The sequence below is a fragment of the Ochotona curzoniae genome, unplaced genomic scaffold (genome assembly GCF_017591425.1).
Source record: "Ochotona curzoniae isolate NIBS_2020 unplaced genomic scaffold, NIBS_Ocur_1.0 contig_1014, whole genome shotgun sequence".
Classification (NCBI taxonomy): domain Eukaryota; kingdom Metazoa; phylum Chordata; class Mammalia; order Lagomorpha; family Ochotonidae; genus Ochotona; species Ochotona curzoniae.
The window spans coordinates 13,355,775-13,370,868 of NW_024464920.1; the positions used below are offsets into that span (position 1 = coordinate 13,355,775).

Genomic DNA, 15,094 nt, shown 5'->3' on the forward strand with positions numbered 1-15,094 from the left:
GTTGGGCATTCAGAAAGGGTGCTTTTACCAAATTTTAAAAGGAGATATCTGTTCCTGCATAAAACCTAAATACATTTTGAAATACAGTATAACTGGATCACAGTTTTTCAAACGTCTGTAAGAATGTTTTATAATGTGTCATTCATTCAGAGTTTACTATTTGTTATGGTGGAGCACAACAATGAAGAGTTGAGTAGGTGTTAAGACGACCTGAGTGGAAATCTTTTCTTTGCTTGTTTTGAACTCTGTGAACTTGAGCAAGTCTTTCGATTTCAATTTCCTCACTTGTTAAAGCAAAATAGTAAGAAATATTGCCTTTGCCTAATTCAAAAGATTTTTCTGTATACATCAGAAAAAAAAAACCTTTTATGGACAGATTACTTAATACAACTAGGTAATGCCTCATTTCACCATCTCACTAATATTATGAATTAAGTAATCATTTCTACCCATTTTAAACATATGGAAACTGCGTTTCAGAAGCAATAAGGAAGTTATCCATGCTCATATAGCTTACTGTAAGAGGGAAAAACCAATACGTGAATGTTAACCAAAATGGTTTTGCTTTTGCAGATAAAATGATCTAATATAAAAGTCAACTTTTTCTTCTTTTGCTGTCCTTTTTCTCCTGTTTTTTTTAATATTTCTGTTATCTCTTCTCTATTTTTATGAGGTAATAATGATTGCCATTATTCATCGTATACACTTTAGTAGGATTAAGTTGGGTAAGTGGCAAACCAGAATGTGGTCAAGTCAGTATAATGGCATGGCCCAGAGGCAACTGTGAAGCATTCAGTAAGTAAATGTTTTTGAGAATTTACCACACAAGTATATCCTGACTATACTCGCTGCAAGGACCCTACAAATGTTAAGAATGAGATATAGAATTAAACAAAAAAAAAAAAAATAAGAAGAAGAAAAAGCAGTTAATTATCATGAACACAGAGATATAATTACCATGCAAGGAGAGTTGAGAGGAGAAATTCGTTCACTCCAAGTAAGGAGCTAATGGATTTTACAACAATGTGCAGAGAAAACTTGCCTGTTCTTTGCAAAACATCAGGGCATTTGGTAACCAAATAACAGAGTGAGGGTAAACTATAAGAAGGGGCTGCTGGGGCTGGGAACAACTCAAAATCCAACATTCAGAAACGTCTCCTCTTTTAGATTTTAAAACTAAATTCCTTCCAATCTCATCAAGGCAAAAGAATATTTACAGTAGAAGTGCAAATGGAGGTAACTGGAAGAGAAGGGTAGAGGATGGGTTAGGATCCTCTCCTGTTTCACAGATGTTGATTTTAACTTTCCACCTGGTAATAGCCTGGGGGCTAGGACATAAAGATACAAGTCAAAACATAGAGACCTACCCAGAGGAGACTAACAGCAACCAGCAGGGGAATTACAAAACCACACAAAATATCTCCAGTGGCTAAGTACACTTTCTTTTTTTCCCTATTTACTAAAATTTGGAAAGAGTCGTAAAACATATTACCTTTTCAAAGCTCTGGATTACATAAAATGTAGCTTGAGAAAATAAGACATTTTTCATATACAGAGTAAATGATATTGTGATGAATTTCCAAAGTAGGCTTTGTTTAACAAACACAAGTACACAATGTAGCTTTAAAGCTATGAAAAATAAAGGTAGTAGATAACATACTTTTCCTGTAACACTATACCGTTTCTCCAGGACTTCAGAAAATGTCCAAGAATGTATAGAAAAGCCCCATAGTTTAGTATTTAACTTGCAAAAATATATTTCAAGGCAAGTGAAAATTTAAAAAAAAAAGTTTTTCCATAAGGGTAGTCATTTATGCTTGCAGACCACATTTTTAAAAAGAAACAAGATTAATTTTATTCTGTTTTCTGGACTTGCACAACGTAAAAGCAAACGAGCAAAAAAAAAAAAAAAGTCCCTATCATTTTGGAAGCATAATAGATGCTTCTTATAAACAAGGCTGGGAAGGATGGCTAGTGAAATAGGAGTCGGGGAGGGGAAGCAAATCCTTTAGGTAACAGTCTTTCAGGGAAAAATTCAGAAGACAAATTTTGAATCAAGTTATTCTGCTTCACAACGTGAGTAGTTTTGAATCCTAAGCAGATGTAAAAGGAGTACGGCAAATGGGGAGAAAAAAAAAAGTCGATAAAGTTTCTGGCTACAACACAAGCGATATATCATTACCATATGATCTAATGTGGGTGTCAGCAGCATTGCGTTCATTGAGGGAAACCTCACTTTTGAGCTGTGCAATGGAGTAGAAGCAGGGGCTTCTCAACCTAGTGACAGTCAGAGAGCAGCACCTACCCCCTCCTTCTTTCCACATCTGCAAACTCTTTTGCTTGGGCTGAATATTTAGTGTAATTACATCTCAGTTTTGAGCGCTCCAGTGGCAAATCCCCGGATTAAAAGGTATGGTTTTCAATAATTGTCCTGAACTCTGCTACAGACTAATAAAATTTGGGTCAAATGGAGAGCAACAGGAAATATTTGGTGAGAAAATGAAAATAGAGAAAATAGTGCTAAACTTTTAATATTCTGTCTGCAAAATTTTAGATACATACTGCTTGAAAACAGAAGTTAAATCTTTGATAAACTGGTTGAATGCATTGTTTGAGTTCTTTATCTTCTGTTCTTGCAAAGATGCTTATTAAAGAACTGTCACCTAACACCATAAATATAAACTTTGATGTTTTTGTATTTGTGCTAATGAAATGTTCAGCTCTTTAGGAAGTGTGTACATGAGTGTACTCTAAACTAGCATATTATTTGTAATTGGATTATACAGCTCAGGATTTAGCCCCCTACTGTAATGTTGTACACTTTAAGGACTTGTAAAACCTCAGCAATGTTGGTAAGTAGCTGCAGAGAAGTAAAATATATTTCTACATTCCCAGAAATGAATAGAAACTGTCACCAGGAAGGAAAAAAAAATGTTGAAAATGCTTCTGTTATTAAGACCCACGTTTTCTTAAGTGTTGTACCCCTGTCAATATTTTCTTAAGAAAAGAAATTTTATTAGAAGACACATTCAGTTTTCAATGAGGATTCAGGTTAGTTTTCTTTCTAATTTTAAAATAGAGTAACATGATGACCCCTGGTTTAAGTGGGCTCACAGCAATACAAATACCTGTGGCTTTTTCTTTCACTTTGAATTTTCCCTAGAAAAAGAGCAAAATCCCTCTTATAGCAGCCCTTGTTTATGCATAGAAGCTTGTCTTATTTATTTTTTAAGTTATTTCTATTTGTATTAAAGTTTTTATCTCACCTCGGGCTGGGGCATTTTTCTGTCATTTGGCATATATAGCCTCTCTTATCTCTTAAGGCTCAAATTATTTCTTTGAAGTCACACCAAAGGCACAAATAGCATTAGACCAATGTATATACGAATGATATAGTTCACTTAACAGGAAGAAGTAGTTTCAGGAGTCAAAAATTATTTCTGCTAAACATTTATCAACTGTGATAAGTAGTTTTTATTGGAGGAGTGGTACTATCCTAGCAATTAGCATCTAGATAAGTGCCACATGAGAACACATGGAGAGGAACTTAAAAAAATTCAGAGAAAATTTAGAAATAGATAATCTCCATAGCAGATTCCTTGATTTCTACACCGTCAACTGTTGTTTGCTGTTTGTGTTTGTGATTCTTCAAAGGTAGGAAGGGAATGGTTAAAGAAATCATTAGCACCCACAGTCCACAACATCGTTTTAAGATACTGTGTTTTCAAGAATCATGACACTTATTTAGAAGTAATTTTATGGAAAAACTTACACAAAGTTTCTGGACATGCTGTGATGCCACTCCGGGATGTTCAGGGTTAAAATGCAACTCATGCGTACTTGCCTACATCCACACGTACACAGAACAAGTCCAAGTTATATAAAAATGAATTATCGAAACTGCATGTTGTGCTTCTGCATTCAGCTGCAATCAAAAAGAATAATGTGCAGAGAACAGAACCATTTGAACCAGAGTAAACAAATGTAAATTATGATTCTTTTCTTCTGAGCTAATGCTCAACATTTCCTTTTCTGGCTGGTTGGTGAAACCACCAGCCCCTTTCTGTTCTGGAGAAAAGATTACAAAGCAAGCGACATCTGTGCTTTTTTTTTTTTATTATTATTAAATCTGCAATTACTTTGCTTTATTTCGCTTCTAAAATTGTGATACATTAAATATGAAAGGCCAGCAAACTTGTGGTAAACTGTAAACATTGCATGCTAATGTAAAACATACAGAAAACCACTTCCTCAGACTTAATCCAAGCAAACATGTTGCCAAAACAATAGAGGCTCCTCTTAAAGGTAAAGTCAGGAATTCCCAAGGAGGGACTGCTGGAAAAACAAACTTGAAGTTCAACTTCAAGTGGCCATGTGACTCATATGGTAATTTATAATCAAAAAGTCACAAGCCTATATGTAGTTTAGTGACAAATATGGATTTTTAAAAATTGAGTAAGAATTTGCAAAATACTTGTGTCCTCTTTGCATAAGTTTCTAAAATTCAGGTTAGGACATATAAAGATAAATTTTATCTCTGCTTTTCTTTGCTGTTAGTTCTATCACTGCCTACTGGCCAAAGAGTTCTTTCATCCTAATTATGAACCTTCAGGTTAATGATTTAAGGTAAAGATGATAAGAATAAATGTAATATCTGCAAAATGTTTTGGGAGTACTTAGAACATCGTTCTTTGGGGTATTTAATTGGAATTCATGGATATTTAATTAGGATTTATTTTAACATAAATAATCTCACAAAAGGACTACTTATCCTCTATACAATCAACTACATCTTGTTGTTCATATTTATGTAGTTCACTTCAGTCAGTTTAGCAGCAAAGATGTGTACTTCTGTCTCTAAATGCTCGATGAATTAATGGATATTATACATATTTGTCAGAGCTGTACATTTTTGGTTTCCTTGTTGTTTTTAACAAAATATCCCTATTGGTAAAATTAGAAGACATACATGTCATATAAAAGTCAGAATTTTCCATATATATTTATTGGAATTTAAAATAAACAGTTGGAAAAAAGTCGCCAATGGACTTAATTTTTTACTAGACTCTTGATAATACTGTTTAAATTTTCAATTTGATAATGTTTTAGTGTCAGAAATTGGATATAGACTAAAAAGGATGATTATGTATTTTTAAGAAAATCACACAGATTTGATGCTCACAAGAAATGAAATAGATTGCATTGTTACAATACACTTACGGTCAATTGAGTCATTTGTGTGCAAAATATTGTGCAAAGCCGAGTGCAGAGCAAGGGATAATAAGACACGCCCTGAAGGACTACATCTTCTAGTGGGGAGGACAGAACAAATATGCACAACAAATTACAATCTAATGTGATAAGTCCTTTAAAAGAGGTAGAAGCAGCAAGCTTTTGTTGCGCAGAAAAGGGGAAGCAGCACCACTCCTGAATGAGCCAGGGTGCAGAGAAGGGAAGCCCATTGTCTCACCTCATCTCTACAGCTGTGTTACAAGGTAGGTAGGTGTTTGTAGTTTTGAGTATCAGGGTTGATGTGGGGACTTGTGGTGGAGAGAAAATGAAAAGATAAGTACTTGGAAATATCTGTGGGACCAGATGATGAGTAGCCACGCATGTAACCCAGGCAATGTGCCTGCCCCTTCTTGTTAAGCCATTGGAAGTCAATGGATACAATTAGCAGTTAAAATTTAATTTGTAAAAAAATGATTTGCGCAGCAGAGTAGAAGCTGGCCAGAAGTAGAGGAAATGCTCAAGAAAGAATTGAGTAGCAACTCTTGCAGAAGTTCAGGATCTGCTGAGAGGGCCAGAATCAAGATAAATACAGGAAGACAGAGAGGTTAGATTGGTTTCCAGGTATATTTCAGAGGCAGGCAGTGGCGATCTTTCATGGGTGTAGGTGGAGTTTTACCTGACTGTTGCATTGGTTGTGTTGATTGAGCAATGAAAAGGTTCCCATGATTTTCTGTCATGACAGTTTCACAAATGAAGTGATTGTATAGTGTCTTCATAATTCAGACCCTACATCTGAAGGTAGCCAGCCTAAGTAGTGTTCTAATTTCTCTTCATAAGAAAATAATTGTACAAATGAGACATATTTAATCTTATCACCTTTCAAATGCATTTTTAGCGTTTTGCTTCTGAGTAGTAAGTGAACTATTGGAACATATGTTGTTCCCTGTGCTCATGGTGGGGCTTCATCATCAGGTAACACTGCTCTTCCCAAACCTTTCCTTTGTTTCTTAGGTTCTCTGGTTGTGAAAATATATGAAATAAATCATGACGGCAACTCTCATCTTCCTTCTGCTTGCACAAGTTTCTTGGGCCGGGCCGTTTCAACAGAAAGGCTTATTTGACTTTATGCTGGAAGATGAGGCTTCTGGGCTAGATTACGAGGAGGCACCTGTCCCACCTGAGTCAAAACCCAGATTTACGCCTGACGACTTCGACATGTTGCTCCCAGAACCAGTGTGTCCCTTCCGCTGCCAATGTCACCTTCGGGTTGTCCAGTGTTCTGATTTGGGTAAGTTGGGTGTGGTCCCTCGTGATTTTTCTTGTTTGTTTTGTTCTTGTGACTGTCTTTGAGTTAGCAGTTCTTGGTTTTAATTTCTGTGATTCCAAACATGAAGGACAGTGCCACCTAATGAGCAGTAAAGGAAGTAGAACAGGAGGGAAGGGGCAGTAGCTAAGTTAGGAGATCTTCACTTTTTCTTTTCCATCTCATAGTTTTATTAGTTAAGACAAATGAATTTTAAAAAAAAAAGTCTTCCTTGAGTTCAGGCTCCAGTGTTTACAATATAAAACTTTGGAAATGGCATATCTTATGTCCTGGGATTCCAGAGTGATGATTTATTTTTGTTCTATACATTGTGTTTGTGAAAGCTCAGATATTAAGAATAACAGGGATATCTTTCTACTTTTGAGTTGGTCTAGATAAGAGTTTGAACATTACTAAATTATAAGGTATGCAAAGTTCCCTGAAGAAAAACAAGATAAATGTTATGCCAAAACTTATCTCTCAAGTACAGAAATGCACCCTTAATCTTTGGGTCTTAGTTTTGCCTTTAGCTCTGGCATTTTGTAATCCAGCTGTTTATATTCTTTAGAAAGTTTCAAGGGAAATGTTTGTAACTAAGGTACAGTGTAAATATTCAACATAGTCTTGGAACATTTATCTTTAGCCGAACACCCTAGAGACAGTTTGATTTATCATCTTTTGAGAAAAAAATTGGTCTGGAAATTCCAAAAGCAACGTACTTAGAGAATAAATCTCCAGAAAGTTTTGAGGCCTCAGTGGATGAGCCAAAGGGAAAGAATCATTTTATGTGTCAGAAGATTTATATTCCTCTTCTCTTTTGAGATGTTTTCTTTTTGTAAAGATAAAAACAGTCCTCATATATTGATTCTCCCATTGTGTATTTCCTTACAGAAGGAATTGTGCCACATGGTAAGGCATGGGTTTTAGTAGGCATATACTTACACTGAACATACTTTGTAGCACAGCTTCAGGTAAAGCATATTGCCACTAACTTCTATAATTGTAATAAATGACGTACAGGAGTATGGAATCACATGAACTAGAATCACACGCAGGAATAGGGAAACATGAAAATCAAATTCAATGCTGACATATGTGATATAAAACCCACAATGAAGTATATCAGAGTTTTCAGGAATCTATAGGAAACTCCACTTTTCTTTTTTCTATTTCAAACTTTTAAAATTACCTATATAAAGAGAATAGGTTTTATGTATTTCCCAAAGATATGATCCTAAGAAGATAACCATAGTTTTCTCATTTGTCCATTCATTCAGCAAATCTATGAAGAATCAGTTCTGTGCCAAGCCCTGGGAAGGAAGGGATAAGGAGGTCAAATACGGTGTTGCTTCCTGTGACTCTCAGAGGTTAGGGTTGGTGACTGGTCTTTTCTGACATGCATGTTTGCTGCAGGGAAGACTGGATTGCTTTCAAACCGTCCAGAAACGTTTGTCAGCATCTGACATGCATCACTGTGTTAGGTGAGAAAACAAAGGACTGCAAAAACCTGCAGAGACCATCACAATTGATAGAGTAGTGGTAGACTATCTCTAACATGACTTCGATGCCAAGCTCCCAAGAAACGTGTAGCAAGTTAAATGTCTCATCGCCTCTGACAACAAAATTAAAAAGACTCATTACTCTCATTACGCACATGACCAAAATATGAACAGTTGATGTTTTTAAGGGAGGAAAGAGATGGCAAGGCACGGAAGACCTTCCGTCCAATGATTCACTCCCCAGGTGGCTGCAACAGCTGGAGCTGAGCCAATCCGAAGCCAGGAGCCTCTTCCGGGTCACCCACGCAGGTGCAGGGTCCCAAAGCTTTGGGCTGTCCTCCACTGCTTTCCTGGGCCACAGGCAGGGAGCTGGATGGGAAGCGGGGCTGCCAGGATTAGAACCAGCGCCCATATGGGATCCCGGGCATGCAAGGCTAGGACCTTAAACACTGCGCCATCGTGCCGGGCCTGACAAGTACTTTTTAAAGCATGACTTACTAGGATAATAGAACAGGATCCCAATCCCCAGGTCTATAAAAGGCACAGAACTATTGCCTAAAACTAAACAGCAAACTCCAATTTTAGCAAATATGTTCACTTACTTGGGAATCTCATGATGCATCTTTTTCTTGTTTTCTTTAGATTATCTTTTTTGTCTTCAGATGAGAAAGTATTCTACATTTCTAAAAATATAACTTTGTAATTATCATTCATTTTAAGGGATCATAATTAACTATTATAACTAAATTCTTGGAAGGATTAGGCTATTCCAAGACATCCTTAGTTTTTGCTCATTCAGAAATGCATATTTAAATATGCCGTATAGACATACATCAGATAGCTCAAAGCAGAGCGTATACTTTTTCAGAAAAAGAAAATCTCCCTGTGTTCAAACTATGCTCACAATTTTAGCTACTAACACTTGCTCTCTGATAAATTGTTGAGGCCTTGACATCGTTATTTGTAAAAGCAAAAAAAAAAAAAAATCACAAACAATCCTAAAAATTTTCTTGTATGTGTAAGGTCCCTAGCTCATAGTAGCAGCTCAGTATTTTTGTTTCAATTATTATCACATAATGATTGTGCAGAGAAAAAGATGAAAGAAAGGAAATAGAAACTTCATTCATCATCAAGGCAAGATAAGCATCATTTGTACTTTGCATTTCCTAGTGATCTGAGTATGATGCTTGGATTTTTACGAAAAAGGATAAAATACAATGCACTTGGGGAAGGGAAATGTTAGTCATTGATTGCATGCTTGGCTGTTGTTTTTTCAGGGTTGTCCTTGCTAAAATTCATAATAAGCACAGAGGACCTACTGGGTGGGACAGCATTTTTTTTCTTTTCACCTAAACAATGCGTAACAAATTTTTTATTGTAATCTTTGACTCTTTATTCGCCAGTGATATTTCTGACAAAGTTAAATAACATGTGGTTGTTAAATAGTTCTTTCCAAGCCAAGAAACCAAAACTGTGAAACTAAAATTCAAAATTCTTCATAGGAAAATTTTAGGCCATCCAGCGGATGCGCTGATTAATTTCATCTTTTATTCAAACTTATTAGAGTAGCATTTCAAGGTGCTTTGAGAATCTGGGATATTACTGAAGTAATCATTTGTTCCCTCAGAAATTTTGGCCAATTTGTATTGTTGAACTTGTTGTAATTCACCTTGTTAAAGTAAATCAGAATTTTATGGGTACCATGTCTTCTTTCTTTAAATAAAACTTATGTTCCTAAGACATAACACAATTCACTCAGAATTATTTTACAAAAGCAATATAAATAGAAGATGAGTAAACTTCGAACGTTATCAGAATCTTAAAATCATAAACCCACAATTTCACTAGTTTTTGCCCAATCTTATTTATTTATTTATTTATTTATTTATTTTATTGGAAAAGCAGATATAGAGAGAGGAGAAGAGACAGAGAGGAAGATCTTGAATCTGATGGTCACTCCCCACGTGGCCTCAATGGCTGGAGCTGAGCCCATCCGAAGCCAGGAGCCAGGAGCTTCTTCTTGGTCTCCCACACGGGTGCAGGCTCTCTAAGCTATGGACCATCCTTGACTGCTTTCCCAGGCCGCAAGCAGGGAGCTGGATGGGAAGTTGAGCTGCCGGGATTAGAACCGGAGCCCATAAGGGATCCCAGTGCGTTCAAAGCAAGGACCTTAACCACTAGCCTACGCTATCACGCAGGGCCCAGTTTTGGTGAATCTTTTGAAAATATCCTAATTTCTATCTCAGCGGATATTCAAGTTCATGATGGCATCTTCTTGAAGGAGATGAATTTCCCTTTTTTGAGTACTCTTTGGCTCAGCCACTCAGTTTTGGATTAAGGACAACCAGGTAGCATAACTTGATTCTGACTTCTCCTGGCTGAAATGTGGATTAGCCCTGACAAGTCAAGTAAGCATGAATGTTGCCTTTTGACTTTTCCCTAAAGTGAAGGTAGCAGTGATCTTTCATATAAAATGTTCTCCAAAGACTTGAAATGTCTTTTAAAAATGTTTCACAGTGTGACTATGAAAATAAAGATCTATGAATTCAAAGCTTGACTTAGTAATGGTTAGCTGTGGAGGCAACTTTCAACATCTCATTTACTCAGTTCCTAAGTGGGTCTATATATTCCTGCAATGGGTAATAATTAAAAATACATGTAAAAATGATTTTCATACTAACTGCTGTAGTCAGTTCCCATTTCAGATAAATGCGGTAACATTGTAAGGCTGCTTCTGACATGTCGTTTTAGTTTTATCTTGAAAACTAAGAATTTCTGATAAGCACACAGCCTGTAAAACTGGATGCAAACTACCAGCCTCCTTCTCCCTGTCAAAAAATGGCATGTCTTCTCCAAATGTAAACAGACAAAGGTAAAAATATTGTACAATTATTAAGAAGCATAGTGTTTCTCAAACCAACATTGTTTTAAACAAAATTGTGTTGGTTGGGTTGAGAACAATGAAGCAAAGGCTATTTTATACCTACAGATCATCAACTTACAAATTAGCCCTGTAGAAATGTGCCAGAACATGGAATGCATTCAATGTTGCCATGGTAAAGCATTACAGATAACAACTGCCTGTTAAATTCACCCTGTGGTACAAAAGAAATTTCAATTTTAAGGATTTCAGAGAACAAATAGAACAAAGTTAGTTTTTTCTCTTTAATTATTTCTCCTGCAGTGGTGAAAATTTTGTCATTGCTTACTATTTGGGGCATACACCAAAGCTTATTGTTTGGGGAAGTTGATTTTCCAGAAGCACACCTTACAGAGGTGTTAACCTCTCCCATGAAATCGACTCAGAAAAGCAAACCAGAGCTATTTAGTAGAATAGTAGTTCAAGTGCTTGAAGCTCCGTGGCCTCCAAGGATTTCATCCTGTTCTGTAGTACCTAGGATATAGATAACCCTAATTCGAAGTTTCAGATACATCAACAGGTGTCTCCAAAGCCTGGGACAAGTGTACCCAGTACATGCCCAGTGGTTTACCCAGTACATGCCCAGTGGTTTACCCCCATGGGTGGAATAATATTAGTCCTCCTATGAATCAAGGTAAATGGCTGATGTGATTCACAAAAGCAATGTACCTGCCTCAAAGGGTTAAAGAAGGTAAGAGGAAGAAAGGAGTGAGTGAAGGGCAAGGGAAGCAGCTGTCTTCTTGACCCGACTGGAAACTGACTTATCCCTGGTTTCCTTCTCTGGCCCCAGAGGGGGAAAGAGAAGCAGCTGTGTGGGATCAAGGCATTCTGTTAGAGTGCAGCTGCGATGCATTCTCCTTGGGAAGAAAATCCTTGGCTCCAAGTGACAGGATGGGAGTAGGTCAGCTGGAGTATCAACTGCCTGGGTGAGAGAGGAAAACATGAGGACGTCTAATCTTATAAGGGGCAGAAAGGCAATGATATACTTCCCAGAAAGTAATGATAAATAAGCGAAACCGATTTTCTATCCTGTCTTAGTAAAAGGAGAAAGCCCCCCTTTCAGCTATACTATAAAAATCAAGAAATCAGTGACATTTGATCTGCTCTGCAGATGGCTTTGAATAATCTCTACAGCTTGTCAATTGTTCTTCACTATAATCTGCATGTGTACTGACTATCTCAAATTAAATTGCATGTAAAGTTAGAATTAGCCAATATCTTTTAAATATATATATATATGTATATAAGATATATGTGCTTTCTTTGAAGTTTGACAGCTTATTTTCATAAAAAGGTGTTTATACTTTCCACCCAGTAAGGTGCCTCATACTTGATAGTATCTTCAAATTAAAAATTGCTTTAGCAATGAATACATGGGCAGCTACATGGCTTGATCGTTGGGTGAGTGCTTGCTGGAATAGTCTACAGTGCTCTCCAGCCCCACAAGCTGAGGAAAGGAGGGCTAATGGGGAATTAGATGCCTGGAGCTGCCAAGCAGCCTTGCTTCTTCCCTTTGAGGCAGCCAAAGAAACCAGAAAACTTCACTTCTAAAATGCTTGAAAAAGAATGAAATAGAAAGGGAGAAATATTCCATTTATGAGTCCTCATAAAAATGTCATCTCACATAAAAATCACCGTTTTTAGGAAGGAAGAGGTACACATGCCTGCTTTCAGCAGAAAGGTGTTAACCAAGACAGGGCACCTAAATAATCCTTTGCTCATTTAACAAAAGCCGAAGTGTACTTCCATTGCCCTATTCATTCAGTTGCAGACAGAATTAAATTAAAAATGGTGGAAGTCAACAAGAATAAAGCTGAGATTTGGACCCAGGCCACATGGCAGGAAAAGGATGAAGCTTTAAGGCAACTAGGCTTTTGTCCAACAAGATGTTCACCAGATTGCTGACACTTACTAGTGGAACAATCCTATTCATCCCCAGGACAACCAGGAATAGATGGAGTAGGGTGAAGGACTTGTTACAAGTTTTTACTCAGAAATAATTTTCTGGTAGGAGAGTTTTCTTTGCTGAAATAAACAACTATATCCAAAATTTTGACTATTTTTGTTTTCATTTTAGTTGAAAGTCAGAGGCAGAAAGATGGACAGATATACTCACTAGTTCATTTCATAAATGAATGACAGTCAACAATGGACCAGGTCAAAACCACAAGCTTGGAGCCCAATCCAAGCCTTCCACATGGGTGTCTTGAACTATCACCTCTTTCCTCCCATGGTGTGATGAGCAGGAACCACATCAGAAGCAGAGAAACCAAGACTGAACGCAAACATTCCACTATGATGCAATACCCCAAGCAACAATTTAACCACCTGCCCCATGATGATATTTAAGAAAAAAATAGGTCTCCCTTTGTACAGTTAGGGAACACAAATAAATATCCATGGTGGCTTGGGAAGTACGCTGTTTTCAAAGGATGTTCATGAAAACATGAACTTTTTTGGGCACTTTGTTCCAAACACTTTTGATGAATAAGTGTTGCACCAAAATTTGTGGTTTGGAAACAGTCGTTAATTTGCTCATGACTGCAGGAACAAGAAATTTGTGAAGAGCCTAAAAGGACTGCTCTCACTTGGAATCTGTCATGTATTTCTAGTCAAATACTAGCTAGACCTGGAGTTAGGGGCAAACTAAGTTAGAGTGTACTCATAAGAGAGTTCACCCTCGGAACTGGCAGTTGGCGCTGCTGTCACCTGTCAGCACTGCTGTTCCGTCATCTGCTGGCTCAGGTGACCTTTCAGCATGATCGTCTCTTGTTATATGCCGTCAGGTTGCCCCAATAGGAAGCATCCTAAAACTCCATAACAGGCATGCCACTTTTATCTCACTTGCCTTAAATGTCATGCTTCCCAAGTCCTGTGTTGGTGGGAGGTTTGACTAAGAGATGACCTGAAAGCAAATTCTGGCACTTGGATATGTTATGTGAAGCATTTCAAGTGTTAGATCAAAGGCTAGCACCAGAAATATTCCTAGAAATGCAAATTCTGCAGCAGAAGAGACCTATCTGCCAAAGAACTTCAGCCATGATCAACTAATTCTTCTAAGTTTTTAATAGATCTTGAGCTACTTCTCCCCTTCTGTAACATTCTGAACTGATTTCCAATGATTAGATCATTTTATTTATTAATGTATCAGGATGTTATGAAAGAATCATACTTTTAAGTAAAGCAATCACTCCTAAATTCACAGTAATTTCGTAATGAGAAATAGTCACTCATGCACATCATTTCAATTGCTGTGTAAACATTATAAATGCTCATCTTAATTTTTTATGTGCATCAATCCAAACGAAAGGTAGATTTAGCATTAACAAAACAGTTTCTAAGTTCCGTAAATCTACAGATTCATCAAAATCTCTCTGCAAGAAGTTAGATCTAGAGGTTTTATGATATTTAGAAATAATACTGTATTATTATGCCTTTAATAGGACTTGGACCAGGAAATCCTTTAAAAACCCAAGACCTATGATAACAGTGAATGAGTTCATGCCAGTTGTTGATGGATAAAGTAGAGACTTGATACACTTATGACAGCTAGGTGACAGACCAAATGGGAGATCATTACATCTTTGGGGACTTACCATAGGATTTCATAATTGTGGTTTTTAGCAATATTCTCCCTCTCTGCTTCCTTGTTTACCATGCAACCTCTTCTCCACACACATACAGCCTCCACCTGAGTTCAGACTAATGAAGTGCTCAATTTTGAATGCCAAACCTGTAAATATAAGCTAAATAAACATTTTATCTCCCTAAGTTTCTCCTCTCAGTTGTTTTGTTCAAGTAATAAAAGAGTAATAAAAACAAAAATCCAGGAATTGGGATTTATTTATCCATTTACAAGCATAAATTAATCCTTCTCTGAGACAAATTTGTGCTGTGCAAAGGCATTGTTACTGCAAGATCATTCACCATGTACAACAGCATCTCCCGTCCTGTTTCTACAGTTTAATACTGAAGTTTGAATGCATTTTAAGAACTATTTATTCACTTCATCATCCTTAGCATGGGACAATCAAACACAGAAGAATATTTTGGGGGGTTTGTTATAGATAAGGTCTCTGTGCACAGACTCAAGATGGTGTGAGTGAGGCAGGGTAAGCTCAATAGCTCAGATCTCTCTTC

General features: G+C 37.0%; 1 protein-coding gene across 4 annotated transcripts in view; it reads left to right on the forward strand.

Annotated features, from left to right (window-relative positions):
* The first annotated feature begins 2,220 nt into the window (after positions 1–2,220).
* The window catches only part of DCN (decorin), a 32,824-nt gene continuing 19,950 nt past the window's right edge, over positions 2,221–15,094 (forward strand). For 2 of the 4 annotated variants that reach the window (XM_040980922.1, XM_040980927.1), the window contains exon 1: positions 6,248–6,520. In XM_040980922.1, the coding sequence (XP_040836856.1) occupies positions 6,277–6,520 (244 nt within the window). In that variant the 5' untranslated portion in view covers positions 6,248–6,276. Of the gene's footprint in view, positions 2,411–5,287; positions 5,496–6,243; positions 6,521–15,094 lie in introns of those variants that run through there. The other 2 variants (XM_040980918.1, XM_040980910.1) reach the window with 2 other exon arrangements.